A 21,851-nucleotide genomic window follows, 5' to 3' on the forward strand; every position below is an offset into this window, starting at 1 on the left:
GAGTCTTTCTCTGTATGTTTTATATTTTAGACCATGTATCATTTAGTAGCCTCATTTGGACAATTTCTAGTTTATTTATATCTTTCTGAAGATCTGGGCCTCTATTTATCAAAGTCTGGCGGACCTGATCCGACAGTGCGGATCAGGTCTGCCAGACATCGCTGAATGTGGAGAGCAATACGCTCTCCGTATTCAGCATTGCACCAGCAGCTCACAAGAGCTACTGGTGCAACGCCGCTCCCTGCAGAATCACGGCCAATAGGCCGCCAGCAGGGGGGGTGTCAATCAACCCGATTGTACTCGATCGGGTTGAATTGTGGCGATTCCTGTCCGCCTGCTCAGAGCAGGCAGACAGGTTATGGAGCAGCGGTCTTTAGACCGCTGCTTCATAACTGGTGTTTCTGGCGAGCCTGCAGGCTCGCCAGAAACACAGGGCCTCAAGCTCTATCCGGAGCTTGATAGATAGGCCCCCTGGTCTCCAGAACTGTACACAGTATTCCAGATGAGACCTAACTAATGATCTGTAAAGTGGCATAAGAACCTTGCTATTTCTGCTACCAATACCTCCAGTACAGTTCCTCTTTAGTAACAGTCAGTAATTTACCATTGAGACTTAAATTGGCCTTTGGGTTTGTGGATCCAATATGCATAATTTTTCACTTGGTACATGTTAGATCCCATTTATTTGCCCAGTCCTCCAGTTTTTTGTTCCAGTGTTTTAATATAATTGCTCATTTGATCAAACCCCCCCCCCCCCTGGAACATCAACTCTGTTTCCAAATTTTGTATCATCAGCAAACAAGCAAACCTTACCCTGAAGCCCACTTCCAATATCACTTATAAAAATGTTAAACAAAACAGGCCAAAAAAATGACCCTTGGGGAACACCACTAGTAACTGACCCCTCATTTGAATATAGTCCATTAATTAAAAACCCTCTGCCTTCTATCCTTAAGCCAGCATTCTACCCACATAACCTTAGCATCTACTCCAAGGCAATACATTTGTAAATATGTTTGCTGTGTGGGACAATGTCAAATGCTTTGCTAAAGTCTAAATACGCTACATCCACAGCTCCTCCTTGGTCTATTAATTTAGTTACATGGTCAAAGAAATCAATTAGATTGGTCTGACATGATCTTCCAGCAGTGAAACCATGCTGGTCCTTTGTCTTCCAAGTTGTTTGTCTGAAGGTAAAACACGTCTTTCCTTTAAAAGAGTTTCCGTTAATTTCCCTGCAATTGAGGTCAAACTGATTGGCCTATCATTAGCAGAATCTACCCTACTATCCATTTTTATGAAGAGGGACTACATTGGCAATTTTCCAGGCTTTTGGAACAATTCCTGTTAACAGTAACTGATTAAATAAATCAGCTAATGGAGTAGCTATTACGTATGGGAGTTCTCTTAGAACCCTTGGATGAATATTATCTGGACCCCCAGACTTATTTACCTTTATTTTTTATCCTACATTTCTAAGGAAAGATGGCAGTTTTGCGCACACATGGAAAACAATCTTATTGTTGAGATCTTTTATGGAAAACGTATTAGACAAGCAGTTTGCATCAATTAATAAAGTACATAAGGTACCTTGCAGCTTAAAAACAAGTCAGTGGAGGCGTGTCCAGCAACCATCATGGCCGGCAGCAAAATTATTATCGGAGCAAGCAGCACTTGAAAAACCACAGTTTTCCTGTTAACCTCAGGCATATAAAGACAATTTTACTAAGAAAAATCCCTCACCCGTTCCTGAGTCGATTAATATCTACCTACTAAGAAATACTCTCGCTATACCAGACGCAACGTCAAGCTTTCTGGCGCCACTTAAGCCCGCAGGCCTACAAGAATTCCTCCCCCCGTGCTGGGGGTTATCAGAACAACACCTATTAACACAATCTAAATTGAGGTTCTCGGGTTACTTAAGCAGAAATAGAGGTGGAACATTATACAATGATAGCGGTTCTACTAGCCAAACTTGAACATAAAATGCTCACATGCTTTAACCAACTCTCGATTTTGTCGGGTCTACACAGCACAGAGGAAGATGAGGAATTGCCTCACAATGCGGAGCGTCAGACAGCCGAAGGTAATTAACCTTCCCACTGAACTCTATACCCCACAAAATCCAATACAGGAGCTCAATGAAGTAAGCTCTAGGAAGCCGAACGGCAAACAAATAGGAAGAGAGATACCAGCACAACTCCAGATTCTATTACCCCCTCTACAACTTTGAATAAAACAGCTCCGAACAAGACCTTAACTAAAACCTGAGTATATAAGGCCAATCTCCCAGGTAACGATTAGGATATATGCAATGCTCAGGATACAAGCATACCAAACCTATTGCTATGGAGGAGGGTGAGTCATAATGGTTATCCCTTGGATCATCTCAAATTATGGCAGCCTACAATCCACACACTACCAGACTTTTTAAGCTTCATTCCTGAGGCACCAGGTCAACGTAGACTAGGTATAGGATGAACGCCCCATATACAACGGGGAAATGCAGAGTCTTTATTGCCTACCCCTGTGTCAGGGTTTTTTCCCTCCTTTGTTTGCCATTTGCTGCTGGCAGCCATTTTACTCAACTCTCTTGCTGACTCTGGTGCATACTGTGTGATGCTGCTCATTTCCTGCACTTCCTTTTATGGCCAGACTGGTGTTCATCATCAGTGGGATCCAGCTTTCCTTCTCTTCGGCATCACCCTCAATCCAATGGGGCTGTGGAATGGTCTAATCAAGCTCTGGAACAGTTCCTCCGTTGCTATGTCTCAGATCACAACAATTGGTCTGAACTGTTACCTTGGGCAGAGTTTGCTCGTAATAGTGCTATTAATGCTTCCTCCAAGTTATCCCCGTTCATGGCGAATTATGGGTTTCAACCATCCTTGTTGCCCGATTCATTCATGTCTCAGGGTATTCCGGCTTTGGAGGAGCATCTCCGGCAACTCCGTTCCACGTGGGTGCAGATTCAGGATTGCCTTCATCGTTCTATGCAGCACCAAAAGTTCCAGGCCGATCGTAGGCGTCTGCCCGCGCCTTCCTACCAGGTTGGTGAGAGAGTTTGGCTGTCCTCCTGCAACTTGCACCTTCGTGTGCCTTCCAATAAATTGGCTCCCTCTTGAAACCATTAGTTTGTAATCGGTTTACCACTGTGTTGCCTCGTCCCCGTCCAATCTTTGTTGACAACCATGAGGATGTTTATCACTGTGTTGACAACCATGAGGATGTTTACCACTGTGTTGACAACCATGAAGATTTTTACCACTGTGTTGCCTCATCTCCGTCCAATCTTTGTTGACAACCATGAGGATGTTCATGCTCCCGCCCTCCTCCGTGCCTTCCATGCCCGTTTCCCAAATAAGCCTTTTGTCCTCCCGCGGGGGAGGGGTTGGTGAGGGAAGGGTACTGTGAGGGTTTTTTCCCTCCTTTGTTTGCCATGTGCTGCTGGCAGCCATTTTACTCAACTATCTTGCTGACTCTGGTGCATACTGTGTGATGCTGCTCATTTCCTGCACTTCCTTTTATGGCCAGACTGGTGTTCATCATCAGTGTGAGACAAAATGCAGTCTCAGAATTGTGATGTCATCACTTATTATTTAAAGGGCCTCTGTTCAGTATGCTTTGCCCTTGCATTGTCTCAGAGCTGTTTGTGAGGAGCTCCTGTGTATTACCTGGCGGTCTGACATCCCTCCTGGTTCCTGATCCCTAGCTTGTTCCCGACTCTGCTGTTCTCCTTTTTCCTGATTCTGGCTCGTCTGACTTCTCGCTTTGGCTCCTGACTCGGCTCGTCTGACTATTTGCTTTGGCTCCTGACTCAGCTCGTCTGACTACCAGCTCCGGTTTTGATTCCTGGCTTGTTATTTGTTTGTGGACTTTTTATTATTTTTTGCTATTAATAAAGGTGTGATTATTTTTGCACTTCTCGTCTCAGTCTGTTTCCTGGCACCCTGACGTAATGGCAAGGGCCATGAATTCTGATGGTGCTAATAATCCATCTTTACCTGCCATAATTTCCAGGATGGATGAACAGGATCACCGCTTGGATCAATTTGCACTAGCCCTGCAAACCCTGCTGACTCGCACTGCACATTTGCACCAAAGTGTCCCGCTAGTTATGGCTGCTCCTGTTTCCGCTGCTGCACCTAGTCCTACCAGGAGCATGTCCGGTTCTGCACCTCTACCTCAGCGATATGGAGGCGATCCTAATCAGTACAGAGGGTTTTTGAACCAGGTGGGCATTTACTTTGAGATGTTACCTCAGGAGTTTCCCTCTGACAGAGCTAAGGTGGGATTTCTCATCTCGTTACTCTCTGACACAGCTCTTGCCTGGGCTAATCCCTTGTGGGAGACTAATAAACCTGTGATTTCAAATTACCCTGAATTTGTGGCCTCCTTTCGAAGGGTATTTGATGTTCCGGCTCGCTCCTCCTCTGCTGCTAAACGACTCATGTCCATTCAGCAAGGTACAAGATCTGTTGCTCAGTATGCCATTGAGTTCCATACGCTTGCCGCAGAGGTAGGTTGGAACAATGAAACCCTTGTTGCCGCCTTCTTTCATGGGCTCTCTGATGCGATTAAAGACGAAGTTGCTGCCAGAGATTTACAAGAGGATCTCGAGGCATTGGAGTCTTTTTTGATCCTAGTTGACATCAGACTCAGAGAGATGCCCTCTTTCAAGGAGCGCTTGCGGAAGCCTCCTGTTCCATTGTGTCCTACGTGTTCGTTCCCACCCATGCCTCCCTCTCCTCCCATGTCTCCTGGTCCCGAGTCACCAGGTACTGCTGAGCCGATGCAGTTGGGATTCACGCGTCTCCCCGCGGCGGAGAGGGCCTTTAGGAGGAGGAAGGGGCTCTGCCTCTATTGTGGGTTACAGGGCCACCTTTTGAAGTCTTGTCCTACACGGCCGGGAAACGCTCACACCTAAGGTCCTGTCGGGGGTAGATCTTGGGAGGTTTATCCTCGTCCCCGGAACCGCTAAAGGAGAAACCTTTGGTCACGGTTGTCCTTTCCTGGGTGGACTCCTCCATAGTCACTTAGGCTCTTGTTGACTCCGGTGCTGCGGGCTATTTCATTGACAGTGCTTTTGTATCAAACCACTCCATTCCTGTTTTGCCTCGGTCCGTTCCGCTTGCTACCCACACTCATTACTCAAGAAACTGCTCCTTTATCCATGGCTGTTGGGGCTCTCCATTTTGAAACCCTCCAGTTCCAGGTGATAAAGTCTCTGCATTTTCTGGTTGTTCTGGGTTATCCCTGGCTCCAAAAGCACAATCCCAGTCTCGACTGGCGCAGGTCCGAAATTTTGTCATGGTCTCCGCAATGTATTTCCACTTGTCTTCGGAAACCAGCTAAAGTCTTGTGCACTTCTTCGGTATCTCAAATGCCAAAGGAGTACCGAGAGTTCCTAGACGTTTTTGACAAGGTGCGTGCCAGTACGTTGCCTCCTCACCGGTCTTACGATTGTGCCATAGACCTGCAACCCGGAGCCATTCCTCCTCGGGCCGGGTTTACTCTCTGTCTGTTGCGGAGAATTGTGCTATGGAGGAGTATGTTGCCGATGCTCTGTCGCGGGGCATCATTCGCAAATCCTGCTCTCCTGCAGGGGCTGGCTTCTTCTTTGTGAAGAAAAAGGGCGGCGAGTTAAGGTCATGCATCGATTATAGGGGTCCAAATCGTCTTACCATTAAGAATGCTTACCCTATTCCGCTCATTACGGAACTCTTTGACCGCCTCAAGGGAGCTACGGTCTTTACTATACTTGATTTGAGAGGAGCGTACAATCTCGTTAGGATCAAGGAGGGCCACGAATGGAAAACAGCATTTAACACCAGGAGCGGGCATTATGAGTATCTTGTAATGCCCTTTGGCCTATGTAATGCTCCTGCAGTTTTTCAGGAATTTATTAATGATGTCCTACGAGATATGTTGCAACAGTGTGTTGTGGTGTACTTAGACGACATCCTCATACACTCAACCACACTTGAGGCTCATCGTTCTGATGTTTCACGGGTTCTTCAGACACTACGTGAGAACGGCTTGTTTTGTAAACTCGAGAAATGTGAGTTCCATCAGACTCAAGTAACCTTCCTAGGTTATGTTATCTCCGTTGCAGGGTTCTCCATGGATCCTGACAAGTTATCTGCAGTTTTGCAGTGGCCTCGCCCAGTTGGTCTTCGGTCTATTCAACGTTTTTATGGGTTTCGCCAATTACTATAGAAAGTTTATTAAAAACTTTTCTTCCTTGGTCAAACCTATCACAGACATGACCCATAAAGAGAATGATCCACTCCATTGGTCACCTACTGCCATTAAGGCCTTTGATAGTCTTAAAACTGCCTTTGCTGCTGCTCCAGTTCTGGCTCATCCTAACCCTGTCCTGCCTTTTGTTCTTGAGGTTGATGCGTCTGAAACTGGAGTAGGTGCCCTCTTGTCTCAACGTCCTACGCCTGACGGTTCCTTGCATCCGTGTGGTTTCTTTTCTAAGAAATTGTCTCCAGCGGAGTGCAATTATGAAATTGGAGACAGGGAATTACTGGCCACAATTTTGGCACTCAAAGAATGGAGGCATCTTCTCGAGGGTACTAGCGTGCCAGTGCTCATTCTTACTGACCACAAGAATTTAACTTATCTATCTGAAGCAAAACGTTTGTCGCCCCGACAGGCCAGATGGGCGCTATTTTTGTCTTGGTTTAATTATGTGGTCTCCTACCTGCCTGGTAGTAAGAATGTTAGGGCTGATGCCCTCTCTCAACAATTTTCGCCTCTGTCCAAGGAGGAGTCTGTACCTACTCCAGTTATACCTCCTGACCATATTTTGGATAATATACATACTAATTTGACTTCTCCCTTGGGGGAGGAGATCCTGGCTGCACAAACCAATGCACCTCCTGAGAAACCTAGTGGTAAGTGTTTTGTTCCTGAGAATCTTCGAACTAAACTTTTGCACACTTACCACTATCCTAAAGCCGCAGGTCACCCAGGCAGGAACCAAATGATTTGGTCTGTCACTCGACAATTCTGGTGGCCAGGTATTCGTTCTGATGTTGCTGCGTATGTTGCCTCCTGCTCAGTTTGTTCACAGAATAAGACTCCTCGATGTCTTCCTGTGAGTCTTCTTCAACCTATTAGTAATGGTGAGTCTCCTTGGACACATCTTTCCATGGACTTCCTTGTCGAGCTCCCTGTTTCCAATGGCAATACTGTTATCCTTATGGTGGTTGACCGTTTTTCTAAAATGTCACATTGCATTCCCTTGAAGAAGTTGCCTACCGCTCAGGAGCTTCCTTCAATTTTTGCCCTGGAGGTCTTCCGTTTACATGGGTTACCCAAGGAGATAGTGTCGGATCGGGGTAGCCAGTTTGTCTCCAGATTTTGGCGTTCCTTTTGTGCTCAAATGGGGATCCAGTTTTCCTTCTCTTCAGCATCACCCTCAATCCAATGGGGCTGTGGAACGGTCTAATCAAGCTCTGGAACAGTTCCTCCGTTGCTATGTCTCAGATCACAACAATTGGTCTGAACTATTACCTTGGGCAGAGTTTGCTCGTAATAGTGCTATTAATGCTTCCTCCAAGTTATCCCCGTTCATGGCGAATTATGGGTTTCAACCATCCTTGTTGCCCGATTCATTCATGTCTCAGGGTATTCCGGCTTTGGAGGAGCATCTCCGGCAACTCCGTTCCACGTGGGTGCAGATTCAGGATTGCCTTCATCGTTCTATGCAGCACCAAAAGTTCCAGGCCGATTGTAGGCGTCTGCCCGCGCCTTCCTACCAGGTTGGTGAGAGAGTTTGGCTGTCCTCTCGCAACTTGAACCTTCGTGTGCCTTCCAATAAATTGGCTCCCTCTTGAAACCATTAGTTTGTAATCGGTTTACCACTGTGTTGCCTCGTCCCCGTCCAATCTTTGTTGACAAACATGAGGATGTTTACCACTGTGTTGACAACCATGAGGATGTTTACCACTGTGTTGACAACCATGAAGATGTTTACCACTGTGTTGCCTCGTCTCCGTCCAATCTTTGTTGACAACCATGAGGATGTTCATGCTCCCGCCCTCCTCCGTGCCTTCCATGCCGTTTCCCAAATAAGCCTTTTGTCCTCCCGCGGGGGAGGGGTCGGTGAGGGAAGGGTACTGTGAGGGTTTTTTTCCCTCCTTTGTTTGCCATGTGCTGCTGGCAGCCATTTTACTCAACTCTCTTGCTAACTCTGGTGCATACTGTGTGATGCTGCTCATTTCCTGCACTTCCTTTTATGGCTAGACTGGTGTTCATCATCAGTGTGAGACAGGATGCAGTCTCAGAATTGTGATGTCATCACTTATTATTTAAAGGGCCTCTGTTCAGTATGCTTTGCCCTTGCGTTGTCTCAGACCTGTTTGTGAGAGCTCCTGTGTATTACCTGGCTGTCTGACGTCCCTCCTGGTTCCTGATCCCTGGCTTGTTCCTGACTCTGCTGTTCTTCTTGTTCCTGATTCCGGCTCGTCTGACTTCTCGCTTTGGCTCCTGACTCGGCTCGTCTGACTTCTCGCTTTGGCTCTTGACTCGGCTCGTCTGACTATTTGCTTTGGCTTCTGACTCGGCTCGTCTGACTACCAGCTCCGGTTTCGATTCCTGGCTTGTTATTTGTTTTGTGGACGTTTTATTATTTTTTGCTATTAATAAAGGTGTGATTATTTTTGCACTTCTCATCTCAGTCTGATTCCTGGCACCCTGATACCCTGCCTTGTCTCCCTCTGGACCAAGCTACTAAGCTGGAAGTTGAAAACTGTTCCTGTGTTGTCATCCATGGTTGTATGTACTTTCTTATTGCCATCACTGACTTAGAGATTGCCCAACATCTATATTTGGAGGATTCAGAGTCGTTGTTTTCTCTTTTTTTACGTTACACAGTTAAAAGATTTTATAAGTTGAACACTATGGTCTGATCGTTAATTTTAGCATAGAGGCGTTCTCCCAAGCATGTATATATTTCATCCTCCCTCATCTGACACACAAGACTCAATGTATTCCCTGCTGTACGGATGGTCATTTAAATTGTACTCTGTAATATGTGACTTAACATGTCCTTCTATACACTGTTTGAGTATTGAGGCCACTATTCCTCCCTATCTGAAAATATAAAATGTACCAATGCGTACCTTGTCTATAAGAGCTCTAACACAGATAGTATTATGCCCTCCTCACTCACCCCCCCCCCCACCCCATTATCTCTCTATCAACATCTTACATTTCGCAAGGAATTGGTTGTCTCCGTCTAGAATTAAATCTGACCATACTTTTCCACATTGTACCTTATGTACTCATATCTACATTATGTCAATTTAGACTGACTAGATAATTGAATTGACAACTGGTCCAGCTCCTACCAGTCATCAGACTCAGGCAGCTTTTACACTTCTGACAATCACATAGAGAACATCAGAGCCATTTACATAAATGTTTAGTCACAACTATAGATTATTTCATCATCACATCATCCCTGCAGCAAAAAGAGTCATAAGTTTTCACAACTTAATATATTACACTTATCTTACAATAGACCAACTCACCATGATTTTATATAGCCTCCCCTAGCTACCTATATCTTCTGAGAACCTCAACCTATCGCTCTAGCCCGCTGTCTTTGAGCATTATTATAAACTTAATATCACTGGAATCTTCTCAAAATCTATACTTTGTATTATATTCCAAGGACTTAGATTGGAAAATGTACCATATACTTTATTTGTAATATTATTCACTGATTTTGATATACTATTATGGAGGTCCAATTACCATTTGCTATATATACTGTACTCATATTCTAAGGTCCAAGAGTGGCCATGTCAAAATCTAATCTCCCTCACTAATGACTCACTAGCCTAGACAGGTCCAAGAGTGACCCTCTGAGAAATGAGGGATACATTCCCTAAGTTAAAAAAATGAGGCCTCATTGGTATATGTATAGACATCGCTTATGACACGTATAACAGTTATGACTTATCTATTTAGTCACCTTTTTATGTACAAACAGTTAAGACTGAAAGTATATTACGCAATAGTCTCAACTATATATCTGTAGTGCATATCAGAGAAATGTAAATGACGAGTACACCTACAACTCATGCGATCTATTGTTATTTTGTTCTATTATTGTTATTGGACATGCCTTCATTGTTGTGTTTGCTTATTACCTCAATAAAAAATTAAACCCCACACACTGACAATTTGCAGAATGAGGAGGGATTTGCTCGATTAAGTAAAATAATATGAAGTAACTACTAACATTTTATTATACAGTGGGGAAAAAAAGTATTTAGTCAGCCACCAATTGTGCAAGTTCTCCCACTTAAGAAGATGAGAGAGGCCTGTAATTTTCATCATAGGTATACCTCAACTATGAGAGACAAAATGTGGAAACAAATCCAGACAATCACATTGTCTGATTTGGAAAGAATTTATTTGCAAATTATGGTGGAAAATAAGTATTTGGTCAATATCAAAAGTTCATCTCAATACTTTGTTATATATCCTTTGTTGGCAATGACAGAGGTCAAACGTTTTCTATAAGTCTTCACAAGGTTTTCACACACTGTTGCTGGTATGTTGGCCCATTCCTGCATGCAAATCTCCTCTAGAGCAGTGATGTTTTGGGGCTGTCGCTGGGCAACATGGACTTTCAACTCCCTCCAAAGGTTTTCTATGGGGTTGAGATCTGGAGACTGGCTAGGCCACTCCAGGACCTTGAAATGCTTCTTACGAAGCCACTCCTTCATTGCCCAGGCAGTGTGTTTGGGATCATTGTCATGCTGAAAGACCCAGCCACATTTCATCTTCAATGCCCTTGCTGATGGAAGGAGGTTTGCACTCAAAATCTCATGATACATGGCCCCATTCATTCTTTCATGTACACGGATCAGTCGTCCTGTTCCCTTTGCAGAGAAACAGCCCCAAAGCATGATGTTGTCACCCCCATGCATCACAGTAGGTATGGTGTTCTCTCTCCTCTAAACACGACAAGTTGTGTTTCTACCAAACAGTTCTACTTTGGTTTCATTTGACCATATGACATTCTCCCAATCCACTTCTGGATCATCCAAATGCCCTCTAGCATACTTCAGACGGGCCCAGACATGTACTGGCTTAAGCAGGGGGACACGTCTGGCACTGCAGGATCTGAGTCCCTGGCGGCGTAGTGTGTTACTGATGGTAGCCTTTGTTACGTTGGTCCCAACTCTCTGCAGGTCATTCACTAGGTCCCCTGTGTGGTTCTGGGATGTTTTCTCACCGTTCTTGTGATCATTTTTACCCCACGGGGTGAGATCTTACGTGGAGCCCCAGATCGAGGGAGATTATCAGTGGTCTTGTATGTCTTCCATTTTCTAATTATTGCTCCCACAGTTGATTTCTTTACACCAAGCTGCTTGCCTATTGCAGATTCAGTCTTCCCAGCCTGGTGCAGGTCTACAATTTTGTTTCTGGTGTCCTTCGACAGCTCTTTGGTCTTCACCATAGTGGAGTTTGGAGTGTGACTGTTTGAGGTTGTGGACAGGTTTCTTTTATACTGATAACAAGTTCAAACAGGTGCCATTAATACAGGTAAGGAGTGGAGGACAGAGGAGCCTCTTAAAGAAGAAGATACAGGTCTGTGAGAGCCAGAAATCTTGCTTGTTTGTAGGTGACCAAATACTTATTTTCCACCATAATTTGCAAATAAATTCTTTCCAAATCAGACAATGTGATTGTCTGGATTTGTTTCCAAATTTTGTCTCTCATAGTTGAGGTATACCTATGATGAAATTTACAGGCCTCTCTCATCTTCTTAAGTGGGAGAACTTGCACAATTGGTGGCTGACTAAATACTTTTTTTCCCCACTGTATTTTCAGATAATTCTGTTGTTCTAAGACACTGTATCACGGTCAACCGTACAAATTCACTTTATAACTTGCCCCTAGCTTTGGTTACTTTATTACAATAGGAGGTTGGAATACTCCACATTAACATTATAATTTGTGTCATCCCATGAACATGGACGAAAGTCATCTATACTCACTCATGGATGCTTATCCGCGTGGGAATCTCTGTCCACAATCTGGCATATTTTACAGGAACTACAGATTCTTGAGGGTCCCTGTCTACATGAATATGAAGCATGAGACGGCAAAAGGAAGCCCGGAGGTCATAGGGGAGAGACTCGTCAGACATACAACGTAGTATTAGGTCAACAGACAGCTGTGTAGAAATCTGGTTGATGGCAAGATATTGACGATCCAAACACATCCTGGCAAAGAGGTTTAGCTGATACCTGTATGGACACATAATCTGTAAGATCTGGGTGACAATAAGGTTATGTATCGAACAACAATAGGATATGTTGATTTAATTACAGCTTATAAATATTATATAATACATTACAAAACTAGCAATAAACTGAGAAATAGGTGGTATTATAAGCAACAGTCAGAAAATATTAAAGGGACAGTCTAGTCAAAATTAAACTTTCATGATTGAGATAGGGCATGCAATTTTAAACAACTTTCCAATTTACTTTTATCATCAAATTTGCTTTGCTCCCTTGATGGTATTTTTGAAAAGCTTAACCTAGCTAGGCTCAAACTGATTTCTAAACCGTTGAAAACCGCCTCTTAGCTCAGAGCATTTTGAAAGTTTTTTACAGTTAGACAGTGTTAGTTCATGTGTGTCATATAGATAACATTGTGCTCAATCCCATGGAGTTATTTAGGAGTCTGCACTGATTGGCTAAACTGCATGTCTGTCAAAAGCACTGAGATAAGGGGGCAGTCTGCAGAGGCTTAGATACAAGGTAATCACAGAGGTAAAACATAGATTAATATATCTGTGTTGGTTATGCAAAACTGGGGAATGGGTAATAAAGGAATTATCTTTCTTTTTAAACAATAACAATTCTGGTGTAGACTGTCCCTTTAACTGTCACTTTATTTTTGCTTATTTGCTTTTATTTAAATGTGGTTTATTCTGTTATATACAAGGAGGTGTTACATAAAGAATAAGTATTGTTTACAAATTATTTTGATTTCTAACATTACTATATGCCATAATCAGATAATATGTAGCCTGATTTGGGTAGTGTTGCTGCTATTCAGTTGGCACATGAAAGGATAATGATAAATGTGCATTGATGGATACTGTGACATATAACAGAAGGGGCTGCAGGTGGAAGATGCAAGATTTGTGGAGAATGTGGATTTTATGACTGAGGAAGAGAGCGTCGGTAATTAGAACTCAGGGAACCTGACACAGGAATCTGATTGACAGTGAAGTTATATTGATGACATTTTAACCTGTGTGGTTGACTTATATTGTTAAAAGCTCGGGTTTGATATACTGATTGTAAGCTTATGGGAAACATATTAGCCCGTTAACTACTTTAGGGGTTCCAAACAATTTTTTTATTTAAATTTTATTTAACTGTTTTGATTGTTTATTCCTCAGGGGTCTCTCATCTGACATATCCTTCTTTCTCTTGATACACAAGGTATAAATAGGGATGGGCCGATGGTGAATTTTGATGTTTGAACTGTGGAAAGATTGTTCCATTTGACTTTAGAATGTTTCTATAGAACGAATTTCAATTTAATAACATAGAAATAATAATATGCAGTTACACATACTTACACTGAAGTCTTTGTGAAGCTGCATTCCAATAATATCCTTATATGTAAATGTTATATTCCATATTTGAAACTTAAGGGACATGAAACCCAAAATTGTTAATTCAGGATTCAGATAGAAGATGTAATTTTAAACAATTTTTTAATTTACTTCTATTATCTAATTTGCTTCATTATCCTGGTATCCTTTGTGAAGATGCAGCAATAAACTACCGGGAGCTAGCTGAACACATTGGGTGAGCCAATAATATGAGTCATATACTTGCAGCCACCAACCAGCTGTTTATGAGCCTATCTAGGTATCCTTTTCAACAAAAGATAAGAGAACAAAACAATTTAGCTAATAGAAATAAATTGGAAAGTTGTTTAAAATCATTTGCTCTATCTGTATCATACATGACAAAATTGGATTTCATGTCCAGTGTATCACTTTTTCATGTTTGCAAATTAAACAAACATTTGTTAACAAGGGCATAAAACATCTTCTGTTTTTGTCCCTAGAAAGTCCATGAAGCTACTTCTGTAACCTAGGTGGTTTTTAAAATGCTGCAAATTGCCGAAACTCGCTGTATGATTTGCAGCATTTGCAGGTATTTGCTTTTTGGGCTCTGTAGGTAACGCAGGACATGCACATATTCTACACAAAAGAGCTGTCCACCATTCATAGATTTAACAAATATGCATATGTTAGTATGAACAACACACAGGAAATGTAACACAAAATGGCATATTTTGTCCTGTACCTAGGGCAGTAAATTATAAGTGGTAATTCGGTGACATAATACTTTAACACACCTACGCTCTCCTATTATTTTATTTACTACAAACCAATGATCCCTTGACGTCTCTTGGGGGCACATATCCCCTCCATTTGTCCCTGGTGCATAGCTTGGGAGTATAAATAAGATAAGAGCTAAAAGTCTAGGGATTATTATTATCAGTTATTTGTAGATCCCCAACAGATTCCGCAGTGCGGAGAAGAAGCACATTTCCCAGTGCCTAGGGCAGCACAAGTTTAGCACAGCTGCTAAACAAATCTAATTGAGCCATTTTTTATACAAAAGTTAACTAACACATTTTTTATTATAGTTTAAGCATTTTCTATTTGACATAGATAATATATAGGATCCAGTGCCACACCTGTAATAATTAATGACTTCTAGGTCAGCTTTGGTCCCTTCTTTAGCTTCCTGCGCCAGGTGCCTTATAGCTTTGCCATGTGGTTCCTTATTGCTGTCAATCCAGTACAGCCAGACCTCCTCCTCGTCTATATCATCAGTCAGAACGGAGCACTCTAAGAGGTTATCCATCTGCGTGCTGACCAGCCTGTGAGGATAAAAACATCAGCACCAGGTACTATTGTGCTCAGCAGAGGAGACCTCTATCCCATTACCGGCACTTACTTAGTCTGAATGAGAATGTCCGCATTACCCGGGCTGAGCATGAATTTACAGATGAGCTCCTGGGTAACCGGGATCGCTGTGGTGTTTGACACGCACAAATCTGACAAATAATCCAGGAACCTTAGACACAAGAAGAGGGACCATGAGATGATGCATTTGTCACACTCGCTACTTTATCACATAAAATCTGCAGATTGTGACAGTAAAATGTTTTTTTATTATTTCAATCTATCAGTCACAAGGCAAATACACGTGCAACAATACACGTGCAACAATACACGTACAACAATACACGTACAACAATACACGTGCAACAGTTATTCTACTGTACTGTAAATAAACTCTCAGATTATTATATGAATTGCACAGAAGCGTATACAACACAAATACACGTGCAACAATACACGTGCAACAATACACGTACAACAATACACGTGCAACAGTTATTCTACTGTACTGTAAATAAACTCTCAGTAATATATTAGTCTAATGAGCCTATTATTATTATTATTATTATTATTATTATTATATGAATTGCACAGAAGCGTATACAACACAAATACACGTGCAACAATACACGTACAACAATACACGTACAACAATACACGTGCAACAGTTATTCTACTGTACTGTAAATAAACTCTCAGTAATATATTAGTCTAATGAGCCTATTATTATTATTATTATTATTATTATTATTATATGAATTGCACAGAAGCGTATACAACACAAATACACGTGCAACAATACACGTACAACAATACACGTGCAACAGTTATTCTACTGTACTGTAAATAAACTCTCAGATTATTATATGAATTGCACAGAAGCGTATACAACACAAATACACGTGCAACAATACACACAACAGTTATTGTGCTTGTTGTATAAAGTATTCTAGACTCACTGTGCTGTAAATAAAAAACAAAGAATAGGGAGCGCCACATAGATAAATTCACTGGAAAGACTTAGCTGTGCAAAATAAAAAATGTAGCAAAATGTACAGTAATAAGTTCAACAAATAATAGTTTGTATATAAAAAGCCTTTATCAAGGGATACTGAGTCATTTTAGGATAGTGGAATCCTCTGTGTGATGTGCAGCTCCTCCTTATCACACTGGTGTGATCTCCATGGCTGACAAAGCAATCCCAAATAATCTGCAAGACAGAGCAAATGGAGTGCAGCATAAAGAACACTAGCGTGGTAGTGGTTGATCTGAGCCGGCTTTACAGAGCAGCGCCACTTGAGAGACACGGTCTCCGTTTTTTACTTTTAAGTGAATCACAAGTTTTAACACTTGGGGATAGTACCCTCACTCTTCCGTGCCCCTATTATTGGAACTATTGGGAACCTGCTTGTGAGCACTTCCAGCCAAAGACAGGTGTGGACTTTTGGAGGGGTTAAATGGAGGTTTGCTTTTGCCCCACGGTTCCAAGAGAATCATCTATATGTTTACTGACACATAGCTCATACGTTTGAGGTTACCTTTGTGAGTGTAATACTTTATTTGTTTTATTAAAAGTTGCTGAACTTTACATCTACACTTAGATCACCGGTGGGTTTTTTTTGCTGCACTCCATTTGTTCTGTCTTGCAGATTATTTGGGATTACTGTAAATAAAAGATCAATAACATATCAGTTTAATGAGCCTTTTATTATTATTCTATGATTTGCGCAGAAGCGTATACAAGGCTGCTGAGCAGATCTAGGGCGGCATATCCCCAGCTCAGGGCTTGTGCGCTGCGACTCAATTTAATTGTGTTTAACCTCTTAGATAAAATTATCGTTACAGTGCAATAATAATATGTGTAGCAAGAATCAGTGTACAGTAACCATACCCCAGTGTGCATGCGCTAGACAGACCCCAGTGTACATGCGCTAGACAGACTCCAGTGTGCAGGGTCTAGACAGACCCCAGTGTGCAGGCGCCAGACAGACCCCAGTGTGCAGGCGCTAGACAGACCCCAGTGTGAATGCGCCAGACAGACCCCAGTGTGCAGGCGCTAGACAGACCCCAGTGTGCAGGCGCTAGACAGACCCCAGTGTACATGCGCCAGACAGACCCCAGTGTACATGCGCCAGACAGACCCCAGTGTACATGCGCTAGACAGACTAGAGTGTGCAGGCTCTAGACAGACCCCAGTGTACACGCGCTAGACAGACCCCAGTGTACATGCGCTAGACAGACCCCAGTGTACAGGCGCTAGAAAGACCCCAGTGTGCAGGCACTAGACAGACCCCAGTGTGCAGGCGCTAGACAGACCCCAGTATGCAGGCGCTAGACAGACCCCAGTGTACACGCGCTAGACAGACCCCAGTGTACAGGCGCTAGGCAGACCCCAGTGTACAGGCGCTAGACAGGCCCCAGTGTGCAGGCGCTAGAAAGACCCCAGTGTACAGGTGCTAGGCAGACCCCAGTGTGCAGGCGCTAGACAGACCCCAGTGTACACGCGCTAGACAGACCCCAGTGTACAGGCGCTAGACAGACCCCAGTGTGCAGGCGCTAGACAGACCCCAGTGTGCAGGCGCTAGACAGACCCCAGTGTACAGGCGCTAGACAGACCCTAGTGTGCAGGTGGTAACTAGAACCCAATATACAAACAGTAGTCAGTTCCAAGAAAGTTGCAATAACCACCAAGAAAACAGTATAGTAGAGAGAGAACAGACAGTAATTTTGATATGTAGTGGATATTCATAATGTTAACGTTGTTGTTTAATTCAGAGACGAGATAGACAGACAGACAGATAGATGATAGACAGATAGATGATAGACAGACAGAAAGATGATAGACAGACAGAAAGATGATAGACAGACAGAAAGATGATAGACAGACAGATAGATGATAGACAGACAGATAAATGATACATAGACAGATATCCCATATGCAGTAAATGGCTTTAGGATATTTATTTAGTCTCTGTTATTAGTGTTACACATTTGCAGACATTTACTAGATAACTTACAAGCTGATGAGTCATTACACATACATCGCAGACCTATAAAGGGTGTAAAATAGAGGGCTATTGGCGACTGACCTCGGCTCTCTGTTCCTTCTCAGCAAACTAACAAATGTTTCTATTTCTTTAGCCGTGATGTGTTTCTCCAGCAGCTTTCGGTTATTGTGTAACAAAGCCGTGATTGTGTCTTCTGCCAAGATATCGTATCCAATCTGCGACTGCATCACGTAGAAATGCTTAGCGATGTATTCCTGGAACACAGAATAATCAGGAGATATTAGCCGTGTGCCCTGGTGCTGTGATATTAAGACAATATCAGTAATTTCAAGAAACAGAGGGGTGGCTCAGGGGTCATGCCATTGCCCAGACCGGATGACCCTTATTTATATCTCACATGAAACTACTGTATGTGACCTCAGGGTGCTTGCAAGCACTGCAATGAAAAAAGTTATTATGCTAAGGAATGAAACAAAACAGAGATGGCAAGCATGTGACGGACTCACACAGAGAATTCAGCTCCCTAATCAAACTCCCAGAATTCAAAGCATGACTGGCACATACAAATATATCTTATACCAGCAGTGGTAAAGTTATTTACACACATTACTAAAGTCTGTATTATCTCCAGAAGAAAAGGAGGTGCAAGCCCAAATTCATCTGCTCAGAAAGTGATAAAAGAGCACAGCTTCAGCATATTCAAAGCTTTTGAAACAAACACAAAGTGTATAATTGGTCTGCAGGAAAGAAGCTCACTGGCTGAGAAGAAAAACGTCAACATAACAATTGGTGGATAGTGGCACACCTACAAATTATTTCTCAGTACAAAAATATACGTTTTTGTTTAAATAAAACAAAATGATATGTATATTGAACATTGTGTTTTGAATCATGATTTAAATTTAGCTAAATAAAATAAAAATGCTTAAAAAATATAATCACACACACATATATATATATATATATAAATAAAAGGGAAAGGAAACCCAAATTATTTATTTAGTGATTCTGATAGAAAATACAATTTTAAACAACTTTCCAATTTACTTCTATTATCTAATTGGCTTTATTATTTAGGTATCCTTTGTTGAAAGCCATAGCTAAGTAGGCTCAACACTAGACTGCTAATTCCCGATTGGTGGATGCACATAAAAAATGTGCAGGCACCAATCAGCAAATAGAAATCAGGTGCTGAACCTACTTAGCTATGCTTTTCAACAAAGGATACCAAGAGAATGAAGCAAATTTGATAATAGGAGTAAATTGGAAAGTTGTTTAAAATTGCTCTCATGATTCTGACAGAACATGCAAGCAAATTAGGTTTCCTCCCCCTTAAAGTTACGACATAGCTGTATATAAAAGGTGATGTGGCTGAACATATTCCTGCTGACAGTATTTTCTACATATGAACCAAGCAAACACTATTTACATGTCGCATTGCAATATTAGTTTTTCCTATAAATGACATTGAATGTGCTAATTCTATACAAACTCTGTATCGAACGTGAGAGAGGCGCTGATTAACCTGGTTTTTCCTGTAGTCTTGCTGCGAATGTCTCAGGACCCTGTAGCAAAGACGAAGAATATATTTGTACGGAGCGTATCTCTGATCCCCGAGGTCTTCCAGCCGAAGCATTGAACCTTCTCCCGCCTTGTCTTTGAAAGGAGCCTTAAGAATTCCGAAGATCTGCGGAGATCATACAAGTTACTAAAGTCACACAGCACTGATCGGAAGATTAACAAGGATTTCTTTATTCAACTGCAAGTTCCTAACTGAAACACGTACCAGGTACTGCAAGGATTCTTTAGATGTCTAATAAGTTGGTTATTTAAAAGGAATAAGAAACACTTTGGGACTATACTATAGAATAAAGGGACATTCTCTCTCATAATTCAGATACAGCAGACTTTTCAGTTTACTGATATCAAATCATTTGCTGACCAAGCAGCAATGCGCTACTGGGAACTAGCTGAACACATCTGGCAAGCCAATGACAAGAGACAAATGTATGTAGCCAGTTAGCAGCTAGCTCCCAGTAGTGCAGTGGTGATGCTGAACATATGTATATATGCCTTTCCACAAAGTATTTCAAGAGAACAAAGCAAATTAGATAATAGAGGTAAATTGGAAAGTTGTTTAAAATATCATGCTTTATCAGAATTATGAAAGTTTCATTTTGACTTTACTGTGCCTTTAATCATACATAGTAAAAAATAATAATGTCTTAATTTTCTTGCATTTTCAGTTGTGGGGGGTTTTCAATTTTGGGAACTGGTAATGCACATGGTAAACTTCACAAACCTAAACCTGCTACATATCTGTCCCTAATTAGCTTCAGCAGAAGTGATAAGTTATTGCAAAACAAGGTAAGGTTTGTTAACAACATGACAGTGCCTGGCTTCATCTATTACACGAACAAATCGTCCAGATTGGCTCCTATAAATAATGAAAGTGGTGGGAGAGTTTGGCCCTTGAAAAACAACTATAGTTAATGTATTAAGAAAAAGTTCAGACTTAAAGGGACAGTAAAGTCAAAATTAAACTAATGATTCAGATAGGGCATGCAATTTTAAACAACTTTCCAATTTACTTTTATCATCAAATTTGCTTTGTTCTATTGGTATTCTTTGTTAAAAGCTAAACCTAGGTAGGCTAATATGCTAATTTCTAAGCCCTTGAAGGCTGAATCTTATTTTAGTGCATTTTGACAGTTGTTCATAGCTAGACAGCGCTAGTTCCTGTGTGCCATATGGATAACATTGTGCTCACTCCCATGGAGTTATTTATGAGTCAGAACTGATTGGCTAAATTACAAGTCTGTCAAAAGAACTGAGATAAGGGGGCAGTCTGCAGAAGCTTAGATACAAGGTAATCACAGAGGTAAACAGTATATTAATATAACTGTGTTGGTTATACAAAATGTGTAATAAAGGGATTATCTATCTTTTTAAATAATTACAATTCTGGAGTAGACTGTCCCTTTAAGTGATAAGTTATTTTGTGACGAGACTACAGAGAAGTCACTACAATATGTTTATGCCCCTTTAGAGCTGAAAACACCAGCTAATGCACCCGTTTATTTTCCCTACCTACAGCCATGTGCCAAGAAACCCCTGCTCACTCCAGCGCTAATCCAACCGGCTTGTACGAAACACACACAGAATCCACAGATACTGTTCTTGTATGATACTAGGCTCTACTGGCTCCTACACACATTGTGTTTGTGTCAGATAACTAGCTTTATGAAATAGAACTTTATGCCTCATTAATTAGATTATTTTTTTTTTTTTTTTAAATAAAAATACACAAAGGCTACACTAAATTTCTAGGGAGAATAATCAACTTTAAAACCCAGCTCATCAGTGATCTTTTTTTGTTTTGATCAATTTCTCTATGCCAAAAAATGCATCTAAGGAGCTTACAATTGAGTCATAGAGGCTCTAAAAACACTGTAATTATACGATTTTTTTTAAAGTCTTACAAAGAAATAACATACTAGGTCAGTTTATAAATGATTGCAATGCATTAACACCTTTCTTGATGAAGTTCTTTTCAGCGGATTAAAGCTATTACATTCCAAAGCCTTATTTGGTGGAGACAGTCTGGACTTACTGCAATAGACAAGACCAGCTAATGTCATTACGTTAGCAAAATCACCACTGTTTTACAGGATCTCTGCTGAAGCCAGTTAGGTCTATGCAGAAATAGGCTTTCCCTAGATATGCGCAAGGCAAAGAATAAAAAATTATAAAAAATAAAAAAAACTTGAAAATTAAGGACTAGCTTACAAGAGGAGCGCTAATATATTGGCTGGTTATTGCTACCACAAGCTCGCTGTTTAATTTTCCAAAAGTGCCCC

The 21,851-nt window shown here is 41.7% G+C and overlaps 1 protein-coding gene across 1 annotated transcript in view; it reads right to left on the reverse strand.

Moving 5' to 3' along the window:
- The window catches only part of ITPR2 (inositol 1,4,5-trisphosphate receptor type 2), a 920,836-nt gene that overhangs the window by 785,866 nt on the left and 113,119 nt on the right, over positions 1 to 21,851 (reverse strand). Inside the window, exons 7-11 of the mRNA XM_053719707.1 lie at positions 19,517 to 19,678; positions 18,073 to 18,245; positions 15,036 to 15,155; positions 14,773 to 14,958; positions 12,033 to 12,284 (exon numbers count right to left, since the gene is read on the reverse strand). Of these exons, the coding sequence (XP_053575682.1) occupies positions 12,033 to 12,284; positions 14,773 to 14,958; positions 15,036 to 15,155; positions 18,073 to 18,245; positions 19,517 to 19,678 (893 nt within the window). The remainder of the gene's footprint in view (positions 1 to 12,032; positions 12,285 to 14,772; positions 14,959 to 15,035; positions 15,156 to 18,072; positions 18,246 to 19,516; positions 19,679 to 21,851) is intronic.

Source organism: Bombina bombina, chromosome 6 (assembly GCF_027579735.1).
Source record: "Bombina bombina isolate aBomBom1 chromosome 6, aBomBom1.pri, whole genome shotgun sequence".
In the NCBI taxonomy this organism is placed as follows: Eukaryota; Metazoa; Chordata; class Amphibia; order Anura; family Bombinatoridae; genus Bombina; species Bombina bombina.